General features: G+C 33.7%; 1 protein-coding gene across 1 annotated transcript in view; it reads left to right on the forward strand.

Annotated features, from left to right (window-relative positions):
• LOC145295955 (uncharacterized) overlaps positions 1-24,217 on the forward strand; it is a 77,899-nt gene that overhangs the window by 39,338 nt on the left and 14,344 nt on the right. Inside the window, exons 6-10 of the mRNA XM_080141859.1 lie at positions 2,417-2,539; positions 7,437-7,536; positions 12,801-12,908; positions 18,584-18,690; positions 23,547-23,668. Coding sequence (XP_079997985.1) covers positions 2,417-2,539; positions 7,437-7,536; positions 12,801-12,908; positions 18,584-18,690; positions 23,547-23,668 — 560 coding nt within the window. The remainder of the gene's footprint in view (positions 1-2,416; positions 2,540-7,436; positions 7,537-12,800; positions 12,909-18,583; positions 18,691-23,546; positions 23,669-24,217) is intronic.

A 24,217-nucleotide genomic window follows, 5' to 3' on the forward strand; every position in this document is an offset into this window, starting at 1 on the left:
ATAATTACTGTAATGATGTAGATCTTCCTAAGATTCCAGTTTCTTTTCATATTGTACATAAGACTTTGGTATTTCATTACCTTAACATACCATGTGTATTTTAAAAGCATATAAAGGCATTATATATATATATATATATTTCTGTGGAAATATATTTTCTTATAATATATTCCAATCCTTATTTAAGAAGCTCAATGTAATTACAGAGCAATATAGTGAATAAATGACAAAAGACTATATTCCAAAGTTCAGGCTGTTGACCATCTTATAATTCATTCCTTTAATTCAGTTGTCATTTACAATTCTTGATAGTATCTGTTTCGTAGTGCAAAATCAATCAATTATTATATCAATCAGTGAATTGTAAATGTTAACTGAATTAAATGAAAAAATAAGATGGTCAACATCATAAACTTTGGAATATAGTTTTTTGCCATTTATTCACTATATATATATGTATATTTTTTTTAATTTGGCAGTTGAAAAGATTTAGAATAGTATAACAATGAAGTAAATAATTCATAATTAAATTAATTTTTTTAATAGGATTTTTAAAAGATTTTTTTTTCGTATGTTACATTTCCGATTAACAGCCAAGTTGAATAAAGTATTGTGATATATTATTTCTATGAAAATTTTGGTTCTTGTCCTGAATTTCCCCTATGTTAAAAACGAAAATAAAGAAATATCGGTATGGTGTATACCATGGCAAAATGAAAATATCATATTCCAAAATTCATATAAATTGATCAAGTAGTTTTATTTTTATAAAGAAAATCATTTTTTGAGCGACTAATGGGAATTCGTACATATTACAAATATCACCTCGCAAAAATAAATCTTCTCTCTGACAAACAATATGGATTTAGGTAATGCTCTACTGCAGATATTTTAACAGTCATCTCTGAACGCATATGCCATGCACTGAATAAGGTGGGCGAAGCTAGGGCTGTAGCTTTGGCAAAGTCTGGCATGAAGTGCTGCTAATGAAAATTAAATCATACGGTATAACTGGACGTATACTAAATGTAATTAGATCCTTCTTAGACAATAAGACTATCCAGATTGTCATTGATGGACATACATCCAAGCAGCATAATATTAATGTGGGAGTGCCTATGGGGTTGATCCTTGGACCACTATTATTCCAGATATTTATAAACGACTTCCCTGATAATATTGTGTCTGAGGTGGATATATTTGCTCATGATATAGCACTCTATAACATGCATGAGGGAAGAATGAATGTTCATAAATCTAAGACTGGCATAATCTTTAGAAAATGACCTCCAGATCATAGTGGAATAGGGCCACAAATGGATGGTGACATTTAATGCTAGTAAGACTAAGCTGCTCTCCTTTAACAATTACAAGACATCTCTCCAACCACCGATATCCATGACAAATAGCACCCTACCTGAGAATTCTTCCTTCAAACTCCTCAGCTCAATATTTGTGGGCAATATGAACTAGAACAAATACATTGAGAACATTGTTGCAAAGATGGTTTCCCTCTATCAAGCTAGAAGACTACTCACACCTGAGAGTATCCTGTACCTCTACAAGACCACCATTCACCTGTGCATGGAGTATTGTTGCCATATCTGGACTGGTGCATCTACCACTAGCCTCTTCCTCTTGGATAGGGTCCAAAAAAGACTTTTCAATCTAATAGGTCCCACTTTGTCAACTAAACTCCAACCCCTGTCCCATCGCTGCAATGTTGCATCTCTGTGCCTGTTTTACAAATATTTTAATGGAACGTGCTTTGATGAACTGGTTGCACTTGTGCCCCCCTTGACGTACATATCCTTGGCAAATCCGCTTAGCAACAAAATCTCACCCCTTCACTGTTGAGGTCTTGAAATCCCAGAAAGCTTGCTATTCTTAATAGTTTCTTCTCTCAAACAGCTAGACCTTGGAATTCTCTGCCTGCTACCTGCTTCCCTGACTGTGTTGATATGCAGAAGTTTAAATGTAATGTAAACCAACATCTTGTTAATCTTTGTTAGACATGGTACCAAATAGTAGCCCTTATGTCCAAGTGGTGATATGCCTTGTTAGGGGGTGAACGTAAGTAAAAAAAATTACAACATAAACGAGTAAGTATGAATTATTGTTGAGTTATTTCCCTTTGTTTCTAGAGATTTTTTCCAAAATGGAGGGCAAGACCATCACTCCTTGGATACTACTAAAATTTGATTTTCTTTAAAAATTGATTAATTTAGGGGTAATACTGGACAAGAAGCAATAAATTAAATAATTTGTCATTTTTTTAAATATGATGTTTAATGAGTTATTTTTGGTATTTTACATTTCTAATTGATAGTCAACTGAAATAAAGTATTATGATTAATTATTTCAATGAAAACTTTTTGTGTTTAGATGTTTTTCAAATATTACTTCATTTTTGAAGCTTCATCACTGGAAGCTACGATCGCACATGCAAAATGTGGAATACTTCTTCAGGAGAAGAACTTCTTACACTCAATGGACATACAAATGTGGTTTATGCAATTGACTTTAATAATCCATTCGGGTAAGTAGATTTTTTAAAATCTAATATATAAAATTAAGTTAAACCTAAAAACATTCAGGTGCAAAATTGATATTTGATTCTGACTAGCTTCATAATTAAATTGAGTGGTCACTCCCTTTAAAAAAAAAATGAAAATGGCTGTTAGGATGAATAGAATATGTAATCAATGACATTAATCGAAATATCAATTTTATATGGCAAAAACAAAAACAAAAAAAAAACAGAGTGATAATTATCATAAATAGCTTTATTTATGATAATTATCACTGTTTTTTGTTTGTTTTTTTTTTTTTTGCCATATAAACTTGATATTTCAATTAATGTCATTGATTACATTTTTTTTTTTTAAGGGAGTGACCACTCAAGGATAAGGGTTAATGAGGTATGTTGGTCACCAAGACTACAGCGTAGGGAAATTGGGTAGAATTTAATTATTTAAGGGGGCAGCTCGACAAGAACTTGTTTACATTGAACTTCAAGATGATCATATTGTAGTCAACTGGAAAGAGGCCAGGGGGCAGTTATAGGAAAGAAAGTTTGTTCATGGAATTTGTGTTTAGATTTAGGCACAGAGACAGTGGGGGAAATTGTTGATAGTGGTTGTAGGTAGACAAGTACCTTTTCTGAAAGTTCGGCTGGAGGGGACCATAGCCTGAAGCTCTGACAAGCATTTATCATGAAAAAAATGATAGAGCAGACATGCTTGCAATGTTTCTACTGTGAGAAAGAGGCTGCAAGAAGGAGAAAAGGCCATCACCTATGTTTTGAAGCCAATTTTGAACTCTGTCAAGGCAGGATAAGATTCTCTAAGCAGCTCCTAACCAGATGTGGCAATAGTAATTTTAGGATGTATTTAGATACAAATAGAGGATTGTATCAGGAGCGAGACACCTTCTGAAATGGTAGAATGACACAATCATTTTTCCAGCTACCTTGGCTACAGATTTAATGAAAGTCTTCTATTTCAAGTTAGGAGTGAAGGTTAGACCTAAAAGCTTGTCAAAGCAAGGAGCTAACATATTGCCTTAGCAAAAATGTTCAATTCGACTTTTATCTTTACCTTTTTTTACTGATGGATCAAAGCCACTCAAGATAAAGATTAACGAGATGGAATTATTATCAGTTGAAGGATGAAAAATATTATGAGAGGATTGAGAATGATTAATGGAATGAACTAAATTTGGTTGCTTATGAGGATGATTTATGTGAAATATTTGTTGAGATTGAATTTGAAGACAACTTTGTTGTAATATGCAGGGAACCATTCCCTCAGCAAAATGTTCCGCGGATAAGAATCCCCTGTAAAGAATCTCTATCCATGGAAATTTCACCTAATTCTAGGCACATGAAGGGAGTAAGGAAAGATTTTTTTTCTATTGTGGTAGAAGATGAGTTCTTGCTATGAATATTTTACTAAGAGAAATCAGAGATTGGAGTCAAGTCAAACCCCTTCCATGGAAATAATAAAACAGAGAATGAGAGAGAAAGAAAGAGAGAGACTAGTAACATTTCTTCTGTGAGGAAGTGGTTGTAAGATGCAGAAGAGATCATCCACACAATTAAATTTCAGAGACAACTGCAAATTCTGTGTTCATGAATCATTCTAAAAACAAAAAAAAAACATTTTATCTGACATGCATATTCTCACAAGAAAAGGTAACAGCATTTTTTATCTACTCTTCACCACTACTCCTTAAACAGTTATCAGTAATATTCCTGAGAAATCTTTAAGTGACTCTGATCATGTTATGATCATTGCTAATTCAGCTTTCATGGACACCAAAAAGAGCCTGAATCATCTTCAGTCTGCTTGTTTTGACTCAAAAAAAAAGAAGATTTCAGTTTGTACTACACTCAGCTACACTGCCAAAATTGACTTAACCTCTACAACTCTGGAGATGTAAAAACTAAACTCCAGAACTTTCAGAATACTGCCAGCAAGACTAGTAGTTGGTGCAAATTTCATAGAGATTTTTCTTTATTTTTGATTTTTAATATCAGGGAAATTCTGGACAAGAACCGAATGGTTTGTAAGTAGTTATATAATTTTCTTCAAGTCTGATATACATACCATAAATAAATGTACTGCTAAAATAAGAGCTGCGGAGTTGGAAAGTATAATTCCTAGGATTAAAAAAAATCTGATTCTGACTTTAATTCCTTGAATTCTAAAATACCCGACTCTAACTTTTTATTTTAAAATCTCCCAATATTCAAACTGTCTTTTGATTCTTTGGGGATTAAAAACTCGACTCTGACTTATAATGTTCTTACATGTCTGACTCCAATTCCTTCTAAAACCTTTGTCTCTCTCTGATTCTAACTTAAAAATATCTAATTTAACTGCATTACCGATTTAGGGCACTAAATACATAAAATAATGTACATTGTACCAATGTTGATCTAACAGGTCACAGGCCATCTATTTCTTTATAAGAATTTTTATTTTTAATTGAAATTGTTATAATTGGTGCTACCAGATTAAACTGTGTGAAGATTTCGAATTCTTGACCGAAAATGCACCAAACACTGATGTTATTGTTTTTTCCTTTCCCTCATCCAATCATGTTTTGCAAAGTCAAAAACAAAAACAACAATTTTTCTCTACGAAACAACCAAACCAAACACCAAAAATAAATATTTTAAGATATAAAGAACTGATAGCATAATAAGAATTGTGCAAATGTACACGTATCACTGTCACATTTTCAGACTTCTGAATTGGCTAACTACAATGTATCACAAAAGTGAGTACACCCTTCACATTTCTGCAGATATACTTAAATATCTCTTCCTGGGACAACACTGACAAAATGACACTTTGACACAATGAAAAGTAGGCTGTGTGAAGCTTATATAACAGGGTTGATTTATTTTCCCCTCCAAATAACTCAAAATATAACCATTAAAAGATAAACCCCTGCCAACAAAAGTGAGTATACCTCTTATGGAAAGTTGTTAATATTAACATACACCATGTAAACTATCAATATTTTGTGTTGCCACTATCATTACCCAGAACTGCCTTTACTCTCCTGGGCATGAAATTTACCAGAGCTTCACAGATAGCTACTTGAATGCTCTTCCATTCCTCAATAACGACGTTGCAGAGCTGGCAGATATTTGAGAATCTGCGCACCTCCACCTTCTGCTTGCGGATCCCCCAGAGATGTTTTACTGGATTCAAGTCTGGAGACATGCTTGGCCAGTCCATCACACTTATCCTCAATCTCTTCAGTAAAGCAGTGGTTTTCTTGAAGGTGTGTTTTGGGCCATTGTTATGCTGGAACACTGTACTGTGACCCAGTTTTTGGTGGGAGGGGATCATGCTCTGCTGCAGTATTTCGCAGTACATGTTGGAGTTCATGTTTCCCTCAATAAAATGTAACTCTCTAACACTTGCAACACCCATGCAGCCTTAGACCATGACATTTCCACCACCATCCTTGACTGTAGGCATGATACACTTATTTTTGTACTCCTCACCTGGTCTTCGCCATACACGCTTGAAGCCATCAGAACTAAACAAATTAATTTTCATCTCATCAAACCATAGGACATCGTTCCAATAATCCATGTGTTTTGTTGACATGCCTTCAGCAAACTGTTTGCAGGCTTTCTTGTATATCATCTTCAGAAGAAGCTTTCTCTTGGGATGACACCCATGCACACCAATTTAATGTAGAGTGTGGCATATGGTCTGAGCACTAAAAGGCTGACCGCTCACCTCTTCAATCTCTGCAGCAATACTGACAGCACTCCTTCGCTGATCTTTCAAAGAAAGCATTTGGATGTAATGCTCAGTACGTGCGCTCAGCTTCTTTGGATGACCTATCCAAGGCGTGTTCTGAGTGGATCCTGCTCTTTTAAAATACTGGATAATTTTAGCCATTGTGCTGCAGCTCAGTTTCAGGGTGTAGGCAATCTTCTTGTAGCCTTGGCCATCTTCATGTAGTGCAACAGTATGTCTTTTAAGATCCTCAGATAGTTCTTTGTCATGTGGTGTCATGTTGGAACTTTCAGTGACCAGTATGAGAGAATGTTAGAGCTGCACTACAAATCTGAATGCATCTGCTCTCTGTGCACACATGGGCCTAATAACACTAATGAGTCACATGATATTTTGGAGGGAAAATGACAAGCAGTACTCAATAGTACAGTTAGGGGTGTAGTTTCTTAGGAGTGTACTCACTTTTGTTGGAAGGTATTTATCTTTTAATGATTATATTTTGAGGGGAAAATAAATTAACTCTGTTATATATGCTGCAAACAGACTACTTTTCATTGTGTCAAAAAATCATTTTGTCAGTGTTGTCCCATGAAGAGATATACTTAAATATCTGCAGAAATATGAAGGGTATATTCACTTTTGTGATACATTGTATCATGGTGTTCCTAAGTTTTATACATTCCCTAATCAGTTTATTAGTTTCTGTTTATTGCTAACGATTTTATGACCATGGCTTAATAAAGAAAAAAAAAAAGAAATTTTTCCCCCAATTTACCCGATTCAGCATTAAATAACCCAAAAGGGGTTGATATGCTATAAAACAAAACAACCAAAACCAAAGAAATTCTTATAACTATTTTATTCTTTCTATTCAGCAACTTACTTTGCTCATATTCCATGAGCAATGTTTTTGACAAAGAATTGTTGTTTTCTGGCTCAGAATCTATTCCATCTAACACTTATCATTGGCAAGTTTTTGACCTTAAAATAGTATTTTTTAGATTCTTTCATCAATTGGCTTCATGCCTTGTCTGTAGAGATTTCCATAAAAAAATTCTTTCATTTGCAGGACATTTCTAATAGACTTTTTGCACAATCATAATTTTGAAAGCTTTCTTTATTTTTTTAAACAATCTAAAACTATTTCAAATCTTTTTCCATTTTCAGAGATAAAATTGCAACTGGATCATTTGATAAAACATACAAATTATGGAGTGCAGTTACAGGCAAATGCTATCATACACATCGAGGACATTCGGCCGAAATTGTAAGTAGCACTGACATTCCACCATTTAATAAAGAGGTCTTACCTTGAAATTTTTTATAGAAAACGGTCACTAAATAGAAGTTTACTATTCAGATTTACTACAAATTTTTTACGTTTCTGACTTTTTAAAATGATTGATTATTTGTATTATTTGTATTCTTCAGACTACTGGTTTTTATCTTGAATGTTATTTTCACAATGTTTCGGTCAGTGTAACCTCTGATTTTCTTCAAATGTATCTTGTTGAACTTGAGAATATTTCTGCCGAACTCAGGAAGAATTTAAATAATGCGCACACATTTTTTTTCATTTAAAAAAAAAAAAAAAAAAAAATCACTACAATTTTGACCTCCTTTTCAACACCAACATATTTCCATTCCTTGCATTATATCATAATTAAACACAATACTCCTCTATCTATATATATTAGATGAGATGCAGTGCTTCAAGCAATCTTTTCCCCATTAGATTAGACTATTACAATGCGAAAAATGGAAAGATGTCAGTGTCCATTTCTTGCATTATAATAGTCTTCTATGACTCCTCTATATACATATTATATGTAATGCTTCAAGCAAACTACATTCCATTATTAGATTTTAGTATGTTTTTTAGTAGTAATCCTCATGCGATGGGCATGGATTTATTAAAATCGAAGTTTTATAGTTACTATTAATTATCTTCAACACAATCCACTATAATAATGCTAAGCCAGCAAGTGACTATTGTGATAATATCAGCATAGAATATAATATATATATTTGATACACTAAAAAGGGAGTACACAATTGCATTGAATAAAAACAAAAAAACAAAGAAATGAGTGACTAGAAGAATCCAGCAGAAGGATGAACAAAGAGGAAACACTGAAAGAATCGGCCATTGTCACTACTGTTTTAGTATTATTAGATGGGGCTAGTGTTCAACATGCACATTACAAATAACAAAAATATTTTTAAAAATCACTGCATTTTTGTCCTTCTCAATATCTATATATTTCCATTTCTATGATTCCTCTATATGCATACTATATGCAATGCTTTAAGCAAACTATATCCCATTGTTATTTAGAATTTCATTTTCGGATAAGGATTTTATCCTAATTTGATGCAGATATCTATACAGATCAACAATGATTGATCAAGACCATACAGAGTGACATTTGATTCAGTAAAATTTAAGGACTGGAAAGAGAACTTGCAACATAAAAAAAAATGCCTGATCCCTGAACAAGAAAAAGAAAATAACCAAAATGGCACAAAATGGTTTTAAAAAAAAAAGATATAGCACCAAAAATTATGCAATTTCATCCAGTATTGTGTTTTAAAAATTTCTGTAAAATGTCATATTTTATATTCTATTTTATGAAGATGATCTTAAATAGAGTAACCATGAATAATTAATGCATTAAATACAATGAAACTTGATGTAATATCGAAGAAGCAGTATTCAATAATAATAATAATTGTGGTAGTTTTGAAGTCTCTACAAATCCTATTAGCCTATAGTAGATATACAAACAATAGCAGCAGCAGCAACAGCAGCAAGGTGATGGGGGCTCAGTGGTTAACGACACAGGCTGACAACCTGAGTGTGTCAAGATTGAATCCAGTTCATTCCACAGAAACACTTTCACTTAGGAACGTTGGCAACCTTCACGTGATCCCTCTCAAAAGTACTCAATATCCTTCTAGATAGAATTCTTAATAGAAAGATATCTGTTGTAGTGACATTGTGAGATTCTAAGAAAGCAACCCCTGTCATTAACATGCGTCAGAAATAGAAATGCGTCATTGAATTCTTGACAAAAGTGCATTAAGAATGGTGGTGACTATGTAGCAAAATGAATTCTGGACCACAAAAGGTCGCTCGTTTTAATGGTACCATTCCAGTTTTTGTAGTTCTTCAACTTTTAGATAAAAAAAAATAGGCTTTACTTTTGGAATCACCCCTGTAGTTTTTAAGTTAAAGATGTGGAGGAATACTATGGAAAGTAAGGGTCAGAAAGTGATGATCAATTGTTCTCATGTTGGAAAGCTCCTCCAAGAGAGAAAAGTTCACCTGCTCAGTTTGTGGAAAAGCAGTTGAGGGCAATAGATTTTTTGTGGTTCCTGTAAGCATTGCATATGCAAGAACTGGAATTACTGGTAGATTGTGAGAGAATAACTAATTTGTGTGCAAGAAATGTATGACAATGGAAATGGTTGAGAACTGAAATGTGAAAAAAGTATATTTGAATGGCAACGATATTGAAGTTGAGAAGTTTTATTAGTAATATAATCGGAGCACAGAGTGGAGCAAGTACTAATGTGATTGCAAGAATTCTGAATGGATGAAGTAAATTTATGTATGAACATGTCTGTGTGTGCATCCACTGCATAGGCTATGATCATTAGATCATTACGTTTGCTTGTTGCTTGCTTCTAACATTTCTTGCAGTGTCAGTTGTGTGATCTTAGTGCTCCAAATAAAACCAGAACTCCAGTTTTAAAAAAAAGTAACAAGTTTATTTGTTTGACATTACAATGGCACTCATTACTTCCTTTGAATAACAGACTTGCAAAATAAGAAATCTTAGGTTGACCAAACTAAAACACAAGTCCCATAGTTTTGAGACTAACAGACAATCTCTTGTTGAGAGGTACACAAATTCAACTAGCTGCCAGCCCTCAGACAAACAAACTGACTATTCCATATTCAAAAAGCCGGTTCTAACTGCTCTCCTCTGCCCATTGTCTGGAATATATGCACCTTTGACCTTTAACTGGAAATCCTAGACCTCCAGTCTTGATCTCAGCTAGAGTGACCACTGAAAAGGTCTATCTGCAGAAAATCTGTGAACATTATTGTAAGACTATATATGTCCCTCAACAACTATCAACTCCAACAATTATGTTGTGTGGTTTTCTTCTCTTTCATCTTTTTCTTGTTTTCAGAAAATCCTTAATGTTTTGTCTTTGTCCAAGCAAAAATAATTGATTACCCATCCTATTTCTAATTGCCTTTATGTGCCTTGGTGAATAATTTCCTTCCATTGTCCTTACTCATTCTATTTCAACTAAGCTTCAACCAGAACTTGCCCCCATACTTACAAAACTGTTTAAGCGTTGCCTTAAGGGGAAGTGCTTCCCCACACCCTGGAAAAACCCATCAGTATGCCCTGTATTTAAGAATTTAGGTGATAAGTCATCTCCCTCTCAGTACAGACCAATAAGTCTCCTGTGTGCTATGAGCAAGTTGCTGGAATCCATATTAAATAGAGAAGTAGTCAACCACCTCAGCAGAAATAACCTTTTTAGTGACATGTAATATGGTTTCCGTTCTGCAAGATCTACAGCAGATGTGCTAACGGTTATATCTCATAGAATTAGTGAATCTCTTGACAAAAACTTCCTTTCTAGGACAATTGCCCTTGACGTACCAAAGGCCTTCGATAAGGTATGGCATAAGGGCCTACTTTACAAGATTTTCAGCTACTGTATAACAAATGTTTTCTCAATCATTAAATCATTTCTCTGATAGGCTCATAAGAGTAGTGGTTGATGGGCAGAAATCAGAGGCCCTCAGTATTAATGCTGGAGTCCCTCAGGGATCCATCCTGGGCCCAACTCTCTTTCTGATCTACATCAATGATCTTCTAAAACACATACTTAAATCATTCGTTGACATCTATGCTGATGACATGACCATCTATGGCAACACATCTAAGGGCATAAATGACAAAGTTCTCTGATTCTCTCTCCTCTGATCTTGAGTGCACGGTACAGTGGGGGAAAAGATGGCTGATTACTTTTAATGCATCTAAAACCAAGTTCCTATCTTTACATGATCAATGCTCTGATCCCCATCTGGCATCAATTGAAATGGATGGCTCTCATCTAAGGGAAGCTCCATGTTTTGATAAGCTTCTGGGTTTGACCTTTATCCTGACCTGAAATGGAACACGTACATCAAGTCTGTTGCCAAGGTTGCTGGAAAAATCGCAGGATCCTTCTACCGCTCCAGAAGATATCTCACTACTGATGCAATTCTCTATCTATAGAAAAGCCAAATAAGCCCAAGGATGGAGTACTGCTGCCACATCTGGACAGGAGCTGCTAAAAACAGCCTATCCTGCCTTGACAGAGTACAAAATAGACTTCGTGGCTTAGTGGGGGATGCCGTTTTCTCTTCCCTGCAACCTCTCTCCCACAGAAGAAACGTTGCAAGCCTATCTTTGTTTTATCATTACTTCCATGGCAGGTGCTCGTCTGAGCTCCAATCCCTGGTCTCCCCTCGCCAATCTTTCACGATAAACACCTGTCTAGCCGAAACTACTGTCAAAAAGTTTCCCCACTCTTTATCTGTGCCTAAATCAAAACAGATTCCATGAGCAAAGCTTCTTTCTTAGAAGTGCACACCAGTGGAACTCTCTTCCGTCTGCCTGTTTCCCACCTGACTACAACTTGAATGTCTTCAAGTCCAACATAAACAAATTCCTGATGACCCGCCCCTTTAAGTAAGACACTTCATCAAATCTCCAATACTAATGATTACTACGATACTATCCCATTGATTACTGTACATGCAATAACCCTTATCCCGAGTGGCTTCCGGGCCTTGCTAAGTGGTAACTTCCATGTAAAGAAAAAAAAAATTCCGACAACCCTTTCTTTCCTTACCTGTCATCCAATGCTTCCCAGGGCCGTTGCTCTGAGAAAGATATCTATAGTATCACATTTTTCTCAAGTAGGTTGCTCTCAGCATGACCCACTGCTTAAAGTGACACATTTTTTTTATCTTAAAGAAGAAATCAGAAATATTTTCAAATTTTTCTGTAAGTCTGTAACTTGCATGCACCAAAAGATGCAACACAAGGAAATTTCTGCCATTACTAACCAGCAGAACATTACCACTATCAATCAAAGGGAGAGTTTATCAGACATGTGTATGCAGTGTGATGATGTATGAAAGTGAAACCTGTCACATGGAGAGAAACGATATGAGAGTGACACTATGGATGTGTAATGTGAGTCTTAAAGACAGGTGTAGATCTGATGACTTCAGAGGAAGATTAAATCTGGACAGTATAGGGAGATGCGTGCAGAAGAGTGGTGGCGGTCATACTTAATTTTTTTTTCACCTTTTGTATGTAAATTTTTGTTGGGTGGAGGCGTGAGAGCATTAGTTTTCAAGCTTAAAATACAAGCGAATGAGAAATATAGACTTAACATTTAAAACAATGATTATGTTTTTAAACTACATTTTTCTTAACTCGTTTTTAGGTCTGTCTGAAATTCAATCCTCAGAGTACTTTGGTTGCTACTGGTAGCATTGATTCAACTGCTAAATTATGGGATGTGCAAACTGGAACTGATTTATGTACATTTTTGGTAAGTAAAGATTCTTGGAAATAAATTAATTTTTGTAACTAGATCAGACATAGATATTATGATATACTTATAGGATTATCTCCCTTTTACGGAACTCTCAATAATTCAAAGATAACTGCCTTGTATACAACAGTAACAATAAAAATACTGATACTGTGATCTAACGTGTAAAGTTATCTTGTGTGAATTTAAAGTTGGACTTAAATAGTATTTAAGCTGACATATCGAACTCTGATATTGTTATTGTTGTACCATTTTATTGGCACTATTATAATGTACTTCTTGACAGTTTTAAAAACAATGATGTTGTCCCACTGATAACAGGTCATACAAAAACGTTTTACTTGTGACCAGACAAATTAGCAAGGAAAATAACTCATTTTTATTGAATAATATAAAAAGCATTATTAAAACTAAAATTTTATTTCTTTTTCTGTATAAGTTCAAAAAATGTGCAAACAAATTAAAATGACTTTGCTGCATCCCAGGTATAATCACATTGACACATTGATTCTTTTTCGATCACCAATGTTGAGCTTGATCAGTACCAGATGGGTGACCATATGGGAATACCAGGTGCTGTATGAAGAAGGACATTGACACCTCCCTGCAAGAATTGCAAAATCTTAATGTCATCATTTCCTCTGACCAGAATATACATGTGACTGGGGACCACTTCTGAATTTAATGTTCTCTTGACATTTCCTCCGTTGGAGGTAACCGGTTCAACTCATCTAGGATAAATGCTGCTGACATATTCTAGGTAGCACAAAGTAAATATGACTAGTGTCTAATGAAGCCACTATTCTGCAGTCATTCTTGTTAATTTATCACATTATTAGTTTAAGATTTTCTTTCATGAAGATGTTAAATCTAATATATAAACGGTTATATATCTGTGTCTGTATATTTTCAAACTATCTCCTCCAAAACTAAAAGTCACAGACCAGCGCTAGGAGCCTCATATAATTGGATTTTTTATGGGCCATTCTTTTATGGGTCTTTTGCCAATTAAAATTGTTTTTAAGGGGTCAAAAATGGGTCACAATTGAAAAAAAAAAAAAAAAAAAAAAATCATTAAATATTTTGTACATTCATCTTAGTTTATTTTTGATTGGTTTTGGTCACTGCAATAACAAGAGGATCTTCCTTCCTAACAAAATCACAATTCAAGTTTAAAACAAGTAACGATGTTTTGTTTTGAGAGGTTACAATGATATTCTGTTTATCTGTAATGTGGCCGTTACACTTTATCTGTATCGTTAAATTTCAACCACTCGGACCCACATGTTGTCTGAGGCTTTGTCGCAAAAAAAAAAAAAAAAGTAAATAAATAAATTAAAAAAATAAAAATAAAATAAAAATAAAAATCCGACTCAGCATTTTTTAAAAGTGCAAATGAAATTCATTTATTCGTGGGTCTTCTAAAATAACACATTTCATTATCTTTCAAAAGTCTTTTTGCACCCACACACGTTTTACGATGCTCTGCTGTATAACATGCTTTTTTTAAAAGTTTCTTTCCTTGCCATCTCATGCCGGATCCTGCCCTCATGTTTACACGTCCATCTTCCCTGGTCACACTTTCCTTCTCCTCTTGACCACATGGTGTATTTTTCTGTTTTTTTGTGATGCAAGCTCACGCACACTTGCTAATTTGCATATTGTTAAAACGGCTGCTGCTAATATTTTCGTAAGTCAGTTATCCTATGGTTACTACTGCTTTTCTCATTCATCGACGCTCTGTTACAATAAAAGCGCACCGCTTTGTAACATATCTAGCGAGCAACAGATTTGCAATTCAGACAAATGTCTTTATTGATAAAGCAAACAACCCTTCTGCTTAAGGCTCCAAAAGATCCGTCTCTCAAACCCATAGAGACCAAACTAGTCACCTCTGCTTGTTTTGATGGAATATATATGTAATATATAAATAGTTCATCCTTTGGGGTAAGCCATGCAGCAAGAACACTTGAGAACTATTGGCTGTTTAATCAGAAGTAAATATCTCTTCCAAACGAACACAAAATTCCTCTGCTTAGAGCACCAAACATGCTTTTCTTTCTCAGACCAACAGAGACCAAACAAACCTCTCAGCTCATTTTTCTTTAATATTTATATAGATATTCCACCATTGGGTTAGGCTTAGCAAGACCACTTGAGAATTATTCGTGGTTTAATTTATGAATAAAAACTCACTGGCAAGAGTATGTTATCTGGAGTGGATACTAATCTTGAAATCATAGCATGAACCCTAATTTTTTAAACCATTGTTTTTAAAGAGGCTTCACAATGTCTTAGGTAGTCTTTTTTTTTCAGCTAAATAATTTCCCATTGTAAGCCTGCAACATCATGTATATGCAATATCACTAAACATGCAGCATTTTACATGTTTACATTATTTTTCAGATATTTGTTCTTTTTTTGTAAATATATTACATTTTTAAAATTTGAAAATATGATGACCAAAAATAGTTTAAATAACACAAGTGAAATCACAGTAAATATACTTTAATCGTTTAACTTTTGCTACATTTTCTTTTCAGATATATATTTTTTCTAAGTTAAAATCCTCATTAACTAAAAGGCTTATTTCATTATTTTTTTTTTTTTATCTCAGAATAAAAAAAATTTCTATATAAATAAAACCAAGTCTATGTATGACGTTTGTTCTGCTTATTAGTTTGTGTGCTTGCTAATAATTCTGAATAGTCTTTAACATTGATAACTATGACATTGCTTGCAACTATGATGTCAGAGATGGCCACTATGTTAGCTACTGTTAACCACCTTATGTGACATGAATCTTACATATGTAATGGTTTAGTTTGAGGCGATCATGTGATCTCAATCTTTTTTGAACTTGAAAAATATAAATCTTAAAAGATCTCCACAAAATAGGAATTAAAAGGAAATATGGCCATATACATCAAGAAGTCCTATTTTTAGATTATAACACTGGGTTATAGTCAAGATTGTCTGCTCTTTTGGACTTCCAGTTTCTACTCCACAGATGGGCTGACAGTGACAAGTGTGATATGGTCCCTTCTGACTAATGATTATCTTCCTTTCAGATAACATGACCCACTTTCCCTATGATAAGAATGGCTTTCTTGTTCGCTTGATCATATCTAATTATCCAGCCAAATGACAGATGAAATTGGAAATCAAAAAGAGCAGATGATTTTGACTAAACCAACATGAAAATATAACATCAGACCTACACTGACAAGAGACAGGAGTACCTTAAGTTATAATCAAGGTAATGTGTCACCCTATTCATCCTAAAAATTAACAGCATTACAGAAACTGAAGTGTCTTAAATAAGTTCCCAGATTTTTTTTGGTTTTGACACTTTTATTGATAGTACACATATGAAACTCTGGTCCCCTTCAAAGTAATCTCTTCTGGCTGTAATGCACTTGTTATACTATTCCAACAACTTCTGGAAGGCCCCATGGAAGTCGTCTTATGTGAGCATGTCAATAACCCTCATCACAGTCTCTTTCATTTCTTTTATTGTCTCATAACGACAATGTTGCAATATTTTTGCTCTATAATGGGGTATGATCCTACACAGTCGGGAGATTCTATTTATAAACGATGCTGCTAGGAACTGACGAATCAAATTAATTCATGTTCTGCTACCAACCAATCAGAAACCAGAATTGCTCCATAAATATTAAACCTTTCTGTAGCAACTTTGCATATGTTTTCTTTGTGTCAACACAGGAAGAATCTTTTGCACTGGATTCCAACTCAATAACTGTCTATTGAGAACCAGTCACCTCTAGGACTTGTGTAGAACAACTAACCATCGGAAACTGTTCTGACACTAAACATGGCTTACACTTCTAGAAACAACCTTTAAAGGTTTTCCTTAAGCTTAAAGAATAACCAAAAGTCACAGTGAGCAAGGTCTGGACTATAGGGAGGGTGAGGAACTGTCTTGATGCCCAACTTAGTCAAATAATCTGTGATCTTCTGAGCACTCTTGGGACAAACTTCCACATTTTCAGTTTCTCATGAATAATTGTGTGTACAGTTCCTATACTGACATCAAACTGTACACTTATTGTCTCTAGACATATGATGGTTTTTATCCATGAAATTCTTCATTTGGTCAATCAAGTCTGGTGTTCTGATTTCCTTACTTCTCCCACGCCTCTCATCCCTTACAGACTCCCTGCCGTCCATGAATATCTTATGCCACTCAAAAACTAATGCCTGATTCATGCAAGATGGTCGAAAGTATTCCATACGTTTTTGTGGCATTTTTTTTTCCAAGTTTAAAACAGAATTTTATTGCATATTGTTTTTCTAAAGTTTCCTCACATCCAGATTGCATTTTTGAAATTCACCAGCTGTGATAATCAGGCTTTAGTAAGGTGTACTCAAATTCCTGCAGTTGCTGTTCATTTGAACCTGAAATAATAAAAATTGTTCAGTCATTTCATAAGATGTATAGCAATAACATACTGAATTTTCAAGAGTATACAACAATTTTAAATGTCTGTACAAAAAGGTCTGGAAACTTATTGAAGGCACCTCATATTAAGGCAGGAATCGAAAAATCTGTAGATGAACTTTCATTAAACATGTTTATCATTTGAAATCTATTGAGATCTATTATTTAACTAATGGGTAGCCACTTATGAAGGACAAAAGTCCCTTGAGGATAAGAATTAATGAGATGAATAGATTGTCAGTTGAATGATGAAGAATATTATGAGATGATTTAAAATGATGAATGATATGAAGAAAATTGGATTACTTATGAAGACAGATTATGATAAACATTGATATTGGATTTGAAGACCACCAGCTTGTAGTCTGCAAGGAAGCAGTTCCATTGTAATGTGTTTTACAGGTGTAATATTCTTGGGAAGAAACTGTTCATGGAAATTCTGTTTGATGTTAAGCACATGGAAGAAAAAGTTTTTTGTAATTGTGGTAGAAAAATGCATTCTTGCTGTGAAAGGAGAAACAAGAGATTGGAGCTCAGTCAGACACTTTCCATAGAAATAACAATGGAGCAGATAAAGACTAGCAATATCTCTTCTGTGCAAAAAGGGCTATATAGAACAGAAGAGATCATGGCCCACTAAGCCCACTTTGATTTTGTACTTTGTCAAAGCAAGAAAGATTTCTCTGAATAGCACCTCCCAAGATGTGGCAGCAGTATTCCATCTTGGGACATATCTGACTCTTATATAGATAGAGGATTGATTCAGGCGTCAAATACTTTCTAGAGTGGTAGAATGATCCAAATATTTTTTAGCAACCTTAATAACAGATTAGATATACATCTTCCATTTTAGATCAGAATGGAAATTCAACCCTAGGAGCTTATCAAAACAAGGAGTTTTCTCAAGACAATATTATATATAATATAAAATTGATGAATAATAAAAACGTAAAATATATAATGAAAAAAAAGTAGCTTTAAATTCTCTATACAGCATTGCTTATAAAGCAAAACACTGTCATTAGAAAAATAAGGATGATAATTATCTCATCATTGTGTATGTTTTTATTATGTAACATCCATAAATTCATATTCTAGTTTGTTCATTTTGGATTCAAAGAACACTCAACAATTATCTTTTAAATTTTTAATTGGATAATGTTTTAAATTAAAGGTCATACTATTCATTTTCTCTTTAATTTTCTAGGGCCATTTTGGTGAAATCATCTCGCTTTCATTCAACTCTACAGGAACTCAATTGGTCACTGGCTCATTTGATCGCACTATTTCACTATGGGATGTCAACAGTGGAAAGTAAGTCAAAGCATTAATTTCTATTAACTTGTAGCAATCACTGAGAGATCTATTTTTGTTTATGTGTGTGCAATATCGTGCATTATGTTGAGTTGTAATTTGGTCAGCATATTAATACACAGGCAATTAGCACATCACTGTGCACTCAAAACCTGCTGATTTTTCATCAGAGGGAAGATACAAATCAGTAATCTTCTTCAGGTGTATCTTATAAAACTCGTGAATCTTTCTGTCAAAGTCTGAAATCTGTATGGAATTTCAAGTGAAACCCTTTATTTAATTCATAAGGGTTGCATGTTCTTGTTGCATTAGCTGTGACCAGATAGAAGTCTTAAGTAATTTGCAATTGTATTCTTAGTATCACCTGTGATGAGGTTTGAACCTTCAACCTCCAGAAGAGTGTCACTTAGAACTAAATTCATCCAATCTACATCAGACTTCAATCTGATGGAATGAAAGCATACAATTCTCAGTGAATTAAATAAAGAGGTCCATTCAAAATTTCGTAGAGTCCAGAATTTGACAGGAAATATTACTGACTACTACATGATACACCTGAAGAAGGTTGGTGGTTACATCAGCCGAAACGTTGTGAGAATAACACTCAAGATGAGAACAGTAGTCCAAATAATACAAATTATCAATCTTGATCTAAAAATTCACAAACATAAGATGCAGATCAGTTTCTAATTAGATTCCATCAAGGCAAGATGTCCTTCCTATCTTGTTTTTGTCTTGTGCCAGTAGCAGCCAAGCAAGATGTGGAACTCCAGGATACCACATTGTGACAAAAGTCAGCCAATCTAGCAACTCTCTTTCAAATCGAGATAGTGAATCTTATCAATAAGATCCACCATGCATCTTCGAAAGTAGAGCACACACCTGACAAAGGGAAGACATCTCAAAATATAGCTTCACAGATATGACACTGATGCAATTCAGAACATATTACATGTAAAATATTGTATATATATATATATATATATATATATATATATATATATATATATACACACACACACACACATGTATTAAATAAAAGTGAAACTGCATAGCTGGTTCCACCATTATATCTTAAGTTGCTTCAGTTTGAGTCTATCCGTTACATCTCTATTGTTCTGCCTTCTATAAATCTAAATTTCTTTTATATACACATTAAACAATGCTTCAAGCAAACTACTTTAACCTCTTAACTATGTTCCAATGTTCCCTTTGAATAAAGTCGATTCATATTTTAGTGGAGATGTTTGTTTTTATGGAAGATGGTGACTGGAATTGAATAATAAATAAGAAATCAGTCAGATATGTCCAGGCACGGTCAACCTTACAAAGTTATTTTCTTGATCTTGACATTCTTCCAGGCCAATCAGTCATCTCACAACTAAAAGCTTGTTATTAATCATATTTGTTATTTAAAAAAAATTGAAACAGAATCATTGTCGAAATTATAAAATACCAAATGCACTTATCAAAGCCCAAAAGGGTAATATTTTGTGTCATGTGGCCAGAAAGACAACACTAATGATAGGTAATATAGTGAAAAATTGGGAAGAATTGGATTATTTAAGAGGTCGCTCAACAAGAACTTGTTTACATTGGATTTGAAAACGAACATATTAAACCAGGAAGCAGCCCTGCAGTATTGTGTTCCACATACAGACAGCTCTAGGAAAGAAACTTTGTTCATGGAAGTTTTAAGCACACAGAAAAAGAAAGATGAATTATTTGCAGTGGTTATAGCTAGACAAGTTTTTGTTGTGAATGCTTTACAGATTAGATTGAAGCTCACAAGCATATAAGTATAGCGTTATGATTTTTCGATCACAGCAGATTATCTGGATGGCGACATATAAACAGCCAAACTTTTGTTGGTTTGATAACACATAGCAGCAGTTTATTTTTTTATTTTTTTTTTTATACTATTGTCTTAATAACACCTATTATAAGAGTTATTAAAAATGACAGCACAAAATCATTTGGAATTTCAAAATGTTTTCAAGGTTTTAATTTTTCTTCTCCAGTCTACAGTAAAAGTAAAGTGATTGATCATAGTTGAGGGCGATCCGAAGTCCCTATTTTCATTGGCTACTATGCCAAGATATAGGGACGAGCACTATTCCTTTCCCAGAATTACTTCACTTACCCTTGGTCTTCACCTTATAATACTGAGTGTTTAGAAAGGAGGTATCAAGTACCATTTCTTGAGATCTCCTTGACAGAATTCTTGCTGTTGATGTGGCCTGATAGAGGGACATGGGCTTTATCACTTAATCATGTCCATTTGGAAATCAAGAACTATGTCGATATTAATGATAATTTTGGATTGTTTCAACACATATCCTATTTTCTAGCAGCCCAGTCTTTCTCCAATCTATCAGTATGTTCATAGTAGGTGCTTGACTGAGCTTAAATCTCGCTCCCTTCCCTCCTTGTAAAACATTTACAGCAAGAACTTGTCTATTTACAACCACAGCAAGTAACTTTCCTTTTTCTACTGTGCACCTAAAACTAAACTGAACTTCCATGAACAAAGTTTCTTCCAAAACATCCATGAACAGAGTCTCTTTTCAAGAACTTTCCGTCTGTGAGACATAATACCGTACAGCTACTTCCTAGCTGAATGGAACATGATTATTTTCAAGTCAAATGTTAGCAAGTACTTACTGAACCGTCCTTTTAGTTAATCAAATTTTTGTTGATCTATCGTTTTCAATCCTCTCATAGTATTGCTCATCATCTAATTGACAATTTTAATCATGCTTATCCTCAATTGTGTTAACTCATTAGTATAAAACTTTGAAAAGTACAGAATAATAGCATTAATATTTGCAGAGCTATTTTCTTATTTCGTCTTTTAGTTCTCATATTCAATAAGCAATATTTCTGACAAAGGGGGATAAATTGCTATTCTGGAGTTTTAATATCCATATAACATATGTCGTTGGTTTGTTTTTTTACATTAAAGTGTGTTTTATTTTGCTCTTTAAATCAAATGGCTTCATGCCTTGCAATTTTCATTAAAAAACCCATAGGTTCTTCCAGAACATTCTACAAACAAGAAGTTTTAATTTTTCCAATAAATATTTTACTCACTCAAAATATCTTTCACACCTATATATAAGTTTATATAGGTATAAATATATTTCATTCATTAACCATGTTTTTCTTTTTTAGTCACAATCTCCTTTTGGTGAATTTAGCACTTGCTAAATGGTGACCCACTCTTAATCATTCAATATTCACATTGTTAACTTCCCAATCGCACACAACAAGTCAAACTAATCACTTATAACCATTTTTTATTGCTCTTGGCATATTACAAAGATACCACTGTCATTTACATTCTATCCGCACTAAGTGAAGAATTTATTACCAAACTGATTATTTTCTTTTTAGTAATATCGCCCAACAGACACATGCATGCCTGGTCGTTTCATTTGTCCTTAGTTCTGCCAATAGTCAACATTCCCGCTTAGAACCTTAACCTCCATTGTGTCAAGTGTTTGGTAGTATCACCACTCCGATAGAAATGCATCAAAGTAAGATTCTTTAAGTGGAGTTGTAATTTGAATAATTTTTTTCATTATAACTAGCAGGGCTACTGTTGTGGCAGAATTACCTATGAATGAACTGATCCATATACATAAATATCTGAAGACAAAGCATCAATGTGGGATTTAGATCCAGAGAGTCAACAGAGCTTGTTTCTTGGTTAGATGAACAAACTCACTTTTATATGTTCTTGTTAATATATTTTTCGACACTATTCCCGTGTTTTGTTTTCCTTGTAATCTTTTAACTAAGGTTATAACATCTTAGTATTGCCCGGCGGTATGGATAACAAAAAAGAGGTAAAACAAAGTGTACGCAATATCTTTCCTTCTTTAAATCCTTCATATCTCTCTCTCGCAACTGGTTCAATAGCAAGAAAGAAAAAGAAAACTGTTTGACCAAGTTTTAATATTGTTTTTGAGTCAACTGACAATGAGAACGACAATAACTTTTTTTTTTCAAGTATTATAGTTCATATGTGCTCCTAAATCAAATAAAACCATTTTTCAAACCATTTCTTCCCCCTTTGTCAGAAACATTGTTCATGGAATGTGTGGACGAAAGTAAACCAAAGGTGATACTGCAGAACAGTCGTCTGTGGATTACTATATATATATATATATATATATAGTAATCCACAGACGACTGTTCTGCAGTATCACATTTTGTCATTGTGGTTAGATGAGCAAGTTCTTCATGCTGAAATTTGAAACTTTAAACCATGCTGCTATTGTATCAATGGTTTAAAATAAAAAGCATATTTCTATGAAATGTGTCTAGATGTTTTAATGAAAATCGAAAACTAGAATTTCAATTAAAACCAATGTTATCTACTTAATTGTCATGTCAAAATTAGTAACATATCCAAAAATTATGAACTAAAGTAGAAAATTAATTAGTAATGAAAATAGTTTTCAAAGAAATTGCAAGTTTTACTTAATTAATAAACAGATTCCAAACTGAGTTATTTCCCTTGTTTAAGTTACATTTCAGAAATAATAGTGGATCAATGGATTGTGGAATCGTGAAAGTATATGTTCTATGTAATAATATTTTACTAATAGCAACATGACAATTAAGTAGATAACATTGTTTTTTTTTTGTTTTGTTAGTTGAAATTCAATTTTTTCGAGTTTGGATTTTTGTTATTCCAAAGGGCTGATTTTTTTTTTTTTTTTTTTTAAATATAATTTGTCACAATTATCCTGATCATCATCATATTTTCTTGTTTATTCAACAACTTTTAACATTTTTGATAATAAAAAATAAATTTTTTTTTTTTTTTTTTCTCTTGTTCCATTCAGACGAATTCATAAACTGACTGGTCACAATGCTGAAGTGAGTAGCACACAATTCAACTGGGACTGTTCACTTATCGCCTCAGGATCAATGGACAAGTCGTGTAAAATATGGGATACAGCGTCAGGTAAATGGATTCACATGAAAATTTTTTTATCTAAATTACCAAAGAAATAAATGTTTAACATGTCATGGGTCGTTAAAAAACAAAAAAAAAAACAAAAAAAAAAACACATTCTTAATAGTACATTGCATACTTTTAGTTAGTGTGACCTTCACCTCTGGGTGTGACCAGCAAATGTACAAATTTTTAGTACAAATTCAGCAGTTAACAAACAGAAAAGACCCTGCAGGTTTATTATGAGGTATTTTATCATAGCAATTAAAGTTGGATACAAATTGAAAGTTGTAAATTTGTGCATATAAAAAGGAGTCAAGAATGAGTACACATTCTCTGCTTGAGCATGACGCACAGTTTTTGATACTGTTGGACTTTAGCTCAGTTATGGTAGTTAATTAGCTAGTTGAGTGTGTAAATCTTTGTCTTTTTTATTTTTCAATAATAGAGATCCTTCAAGAACCCTAACTCCACACTTATCTTTTGCCCTTGGCCTCCTCAAATTGTTTTTGTTTTATCTTAGAAGAACACCATAAACTTCCAAACGTCACCCTTGTC

The sequence above is a fragment of the Euprymna scolopes genome, chromosome 16, assembly GCF_053919585.1.
Source record: "Euprymna scolopes isolate OS-2025 chromosome 16, ASM5391958v1, whole genome shotgun sequence".
In the NCBI taxonomy this organism is placed as follows: Eukaryota; Metazoa; Mollusca; class Cephalopoda; order Sepiida; family Sepiolidae; genus Euprymna; species Euprymna scolopes.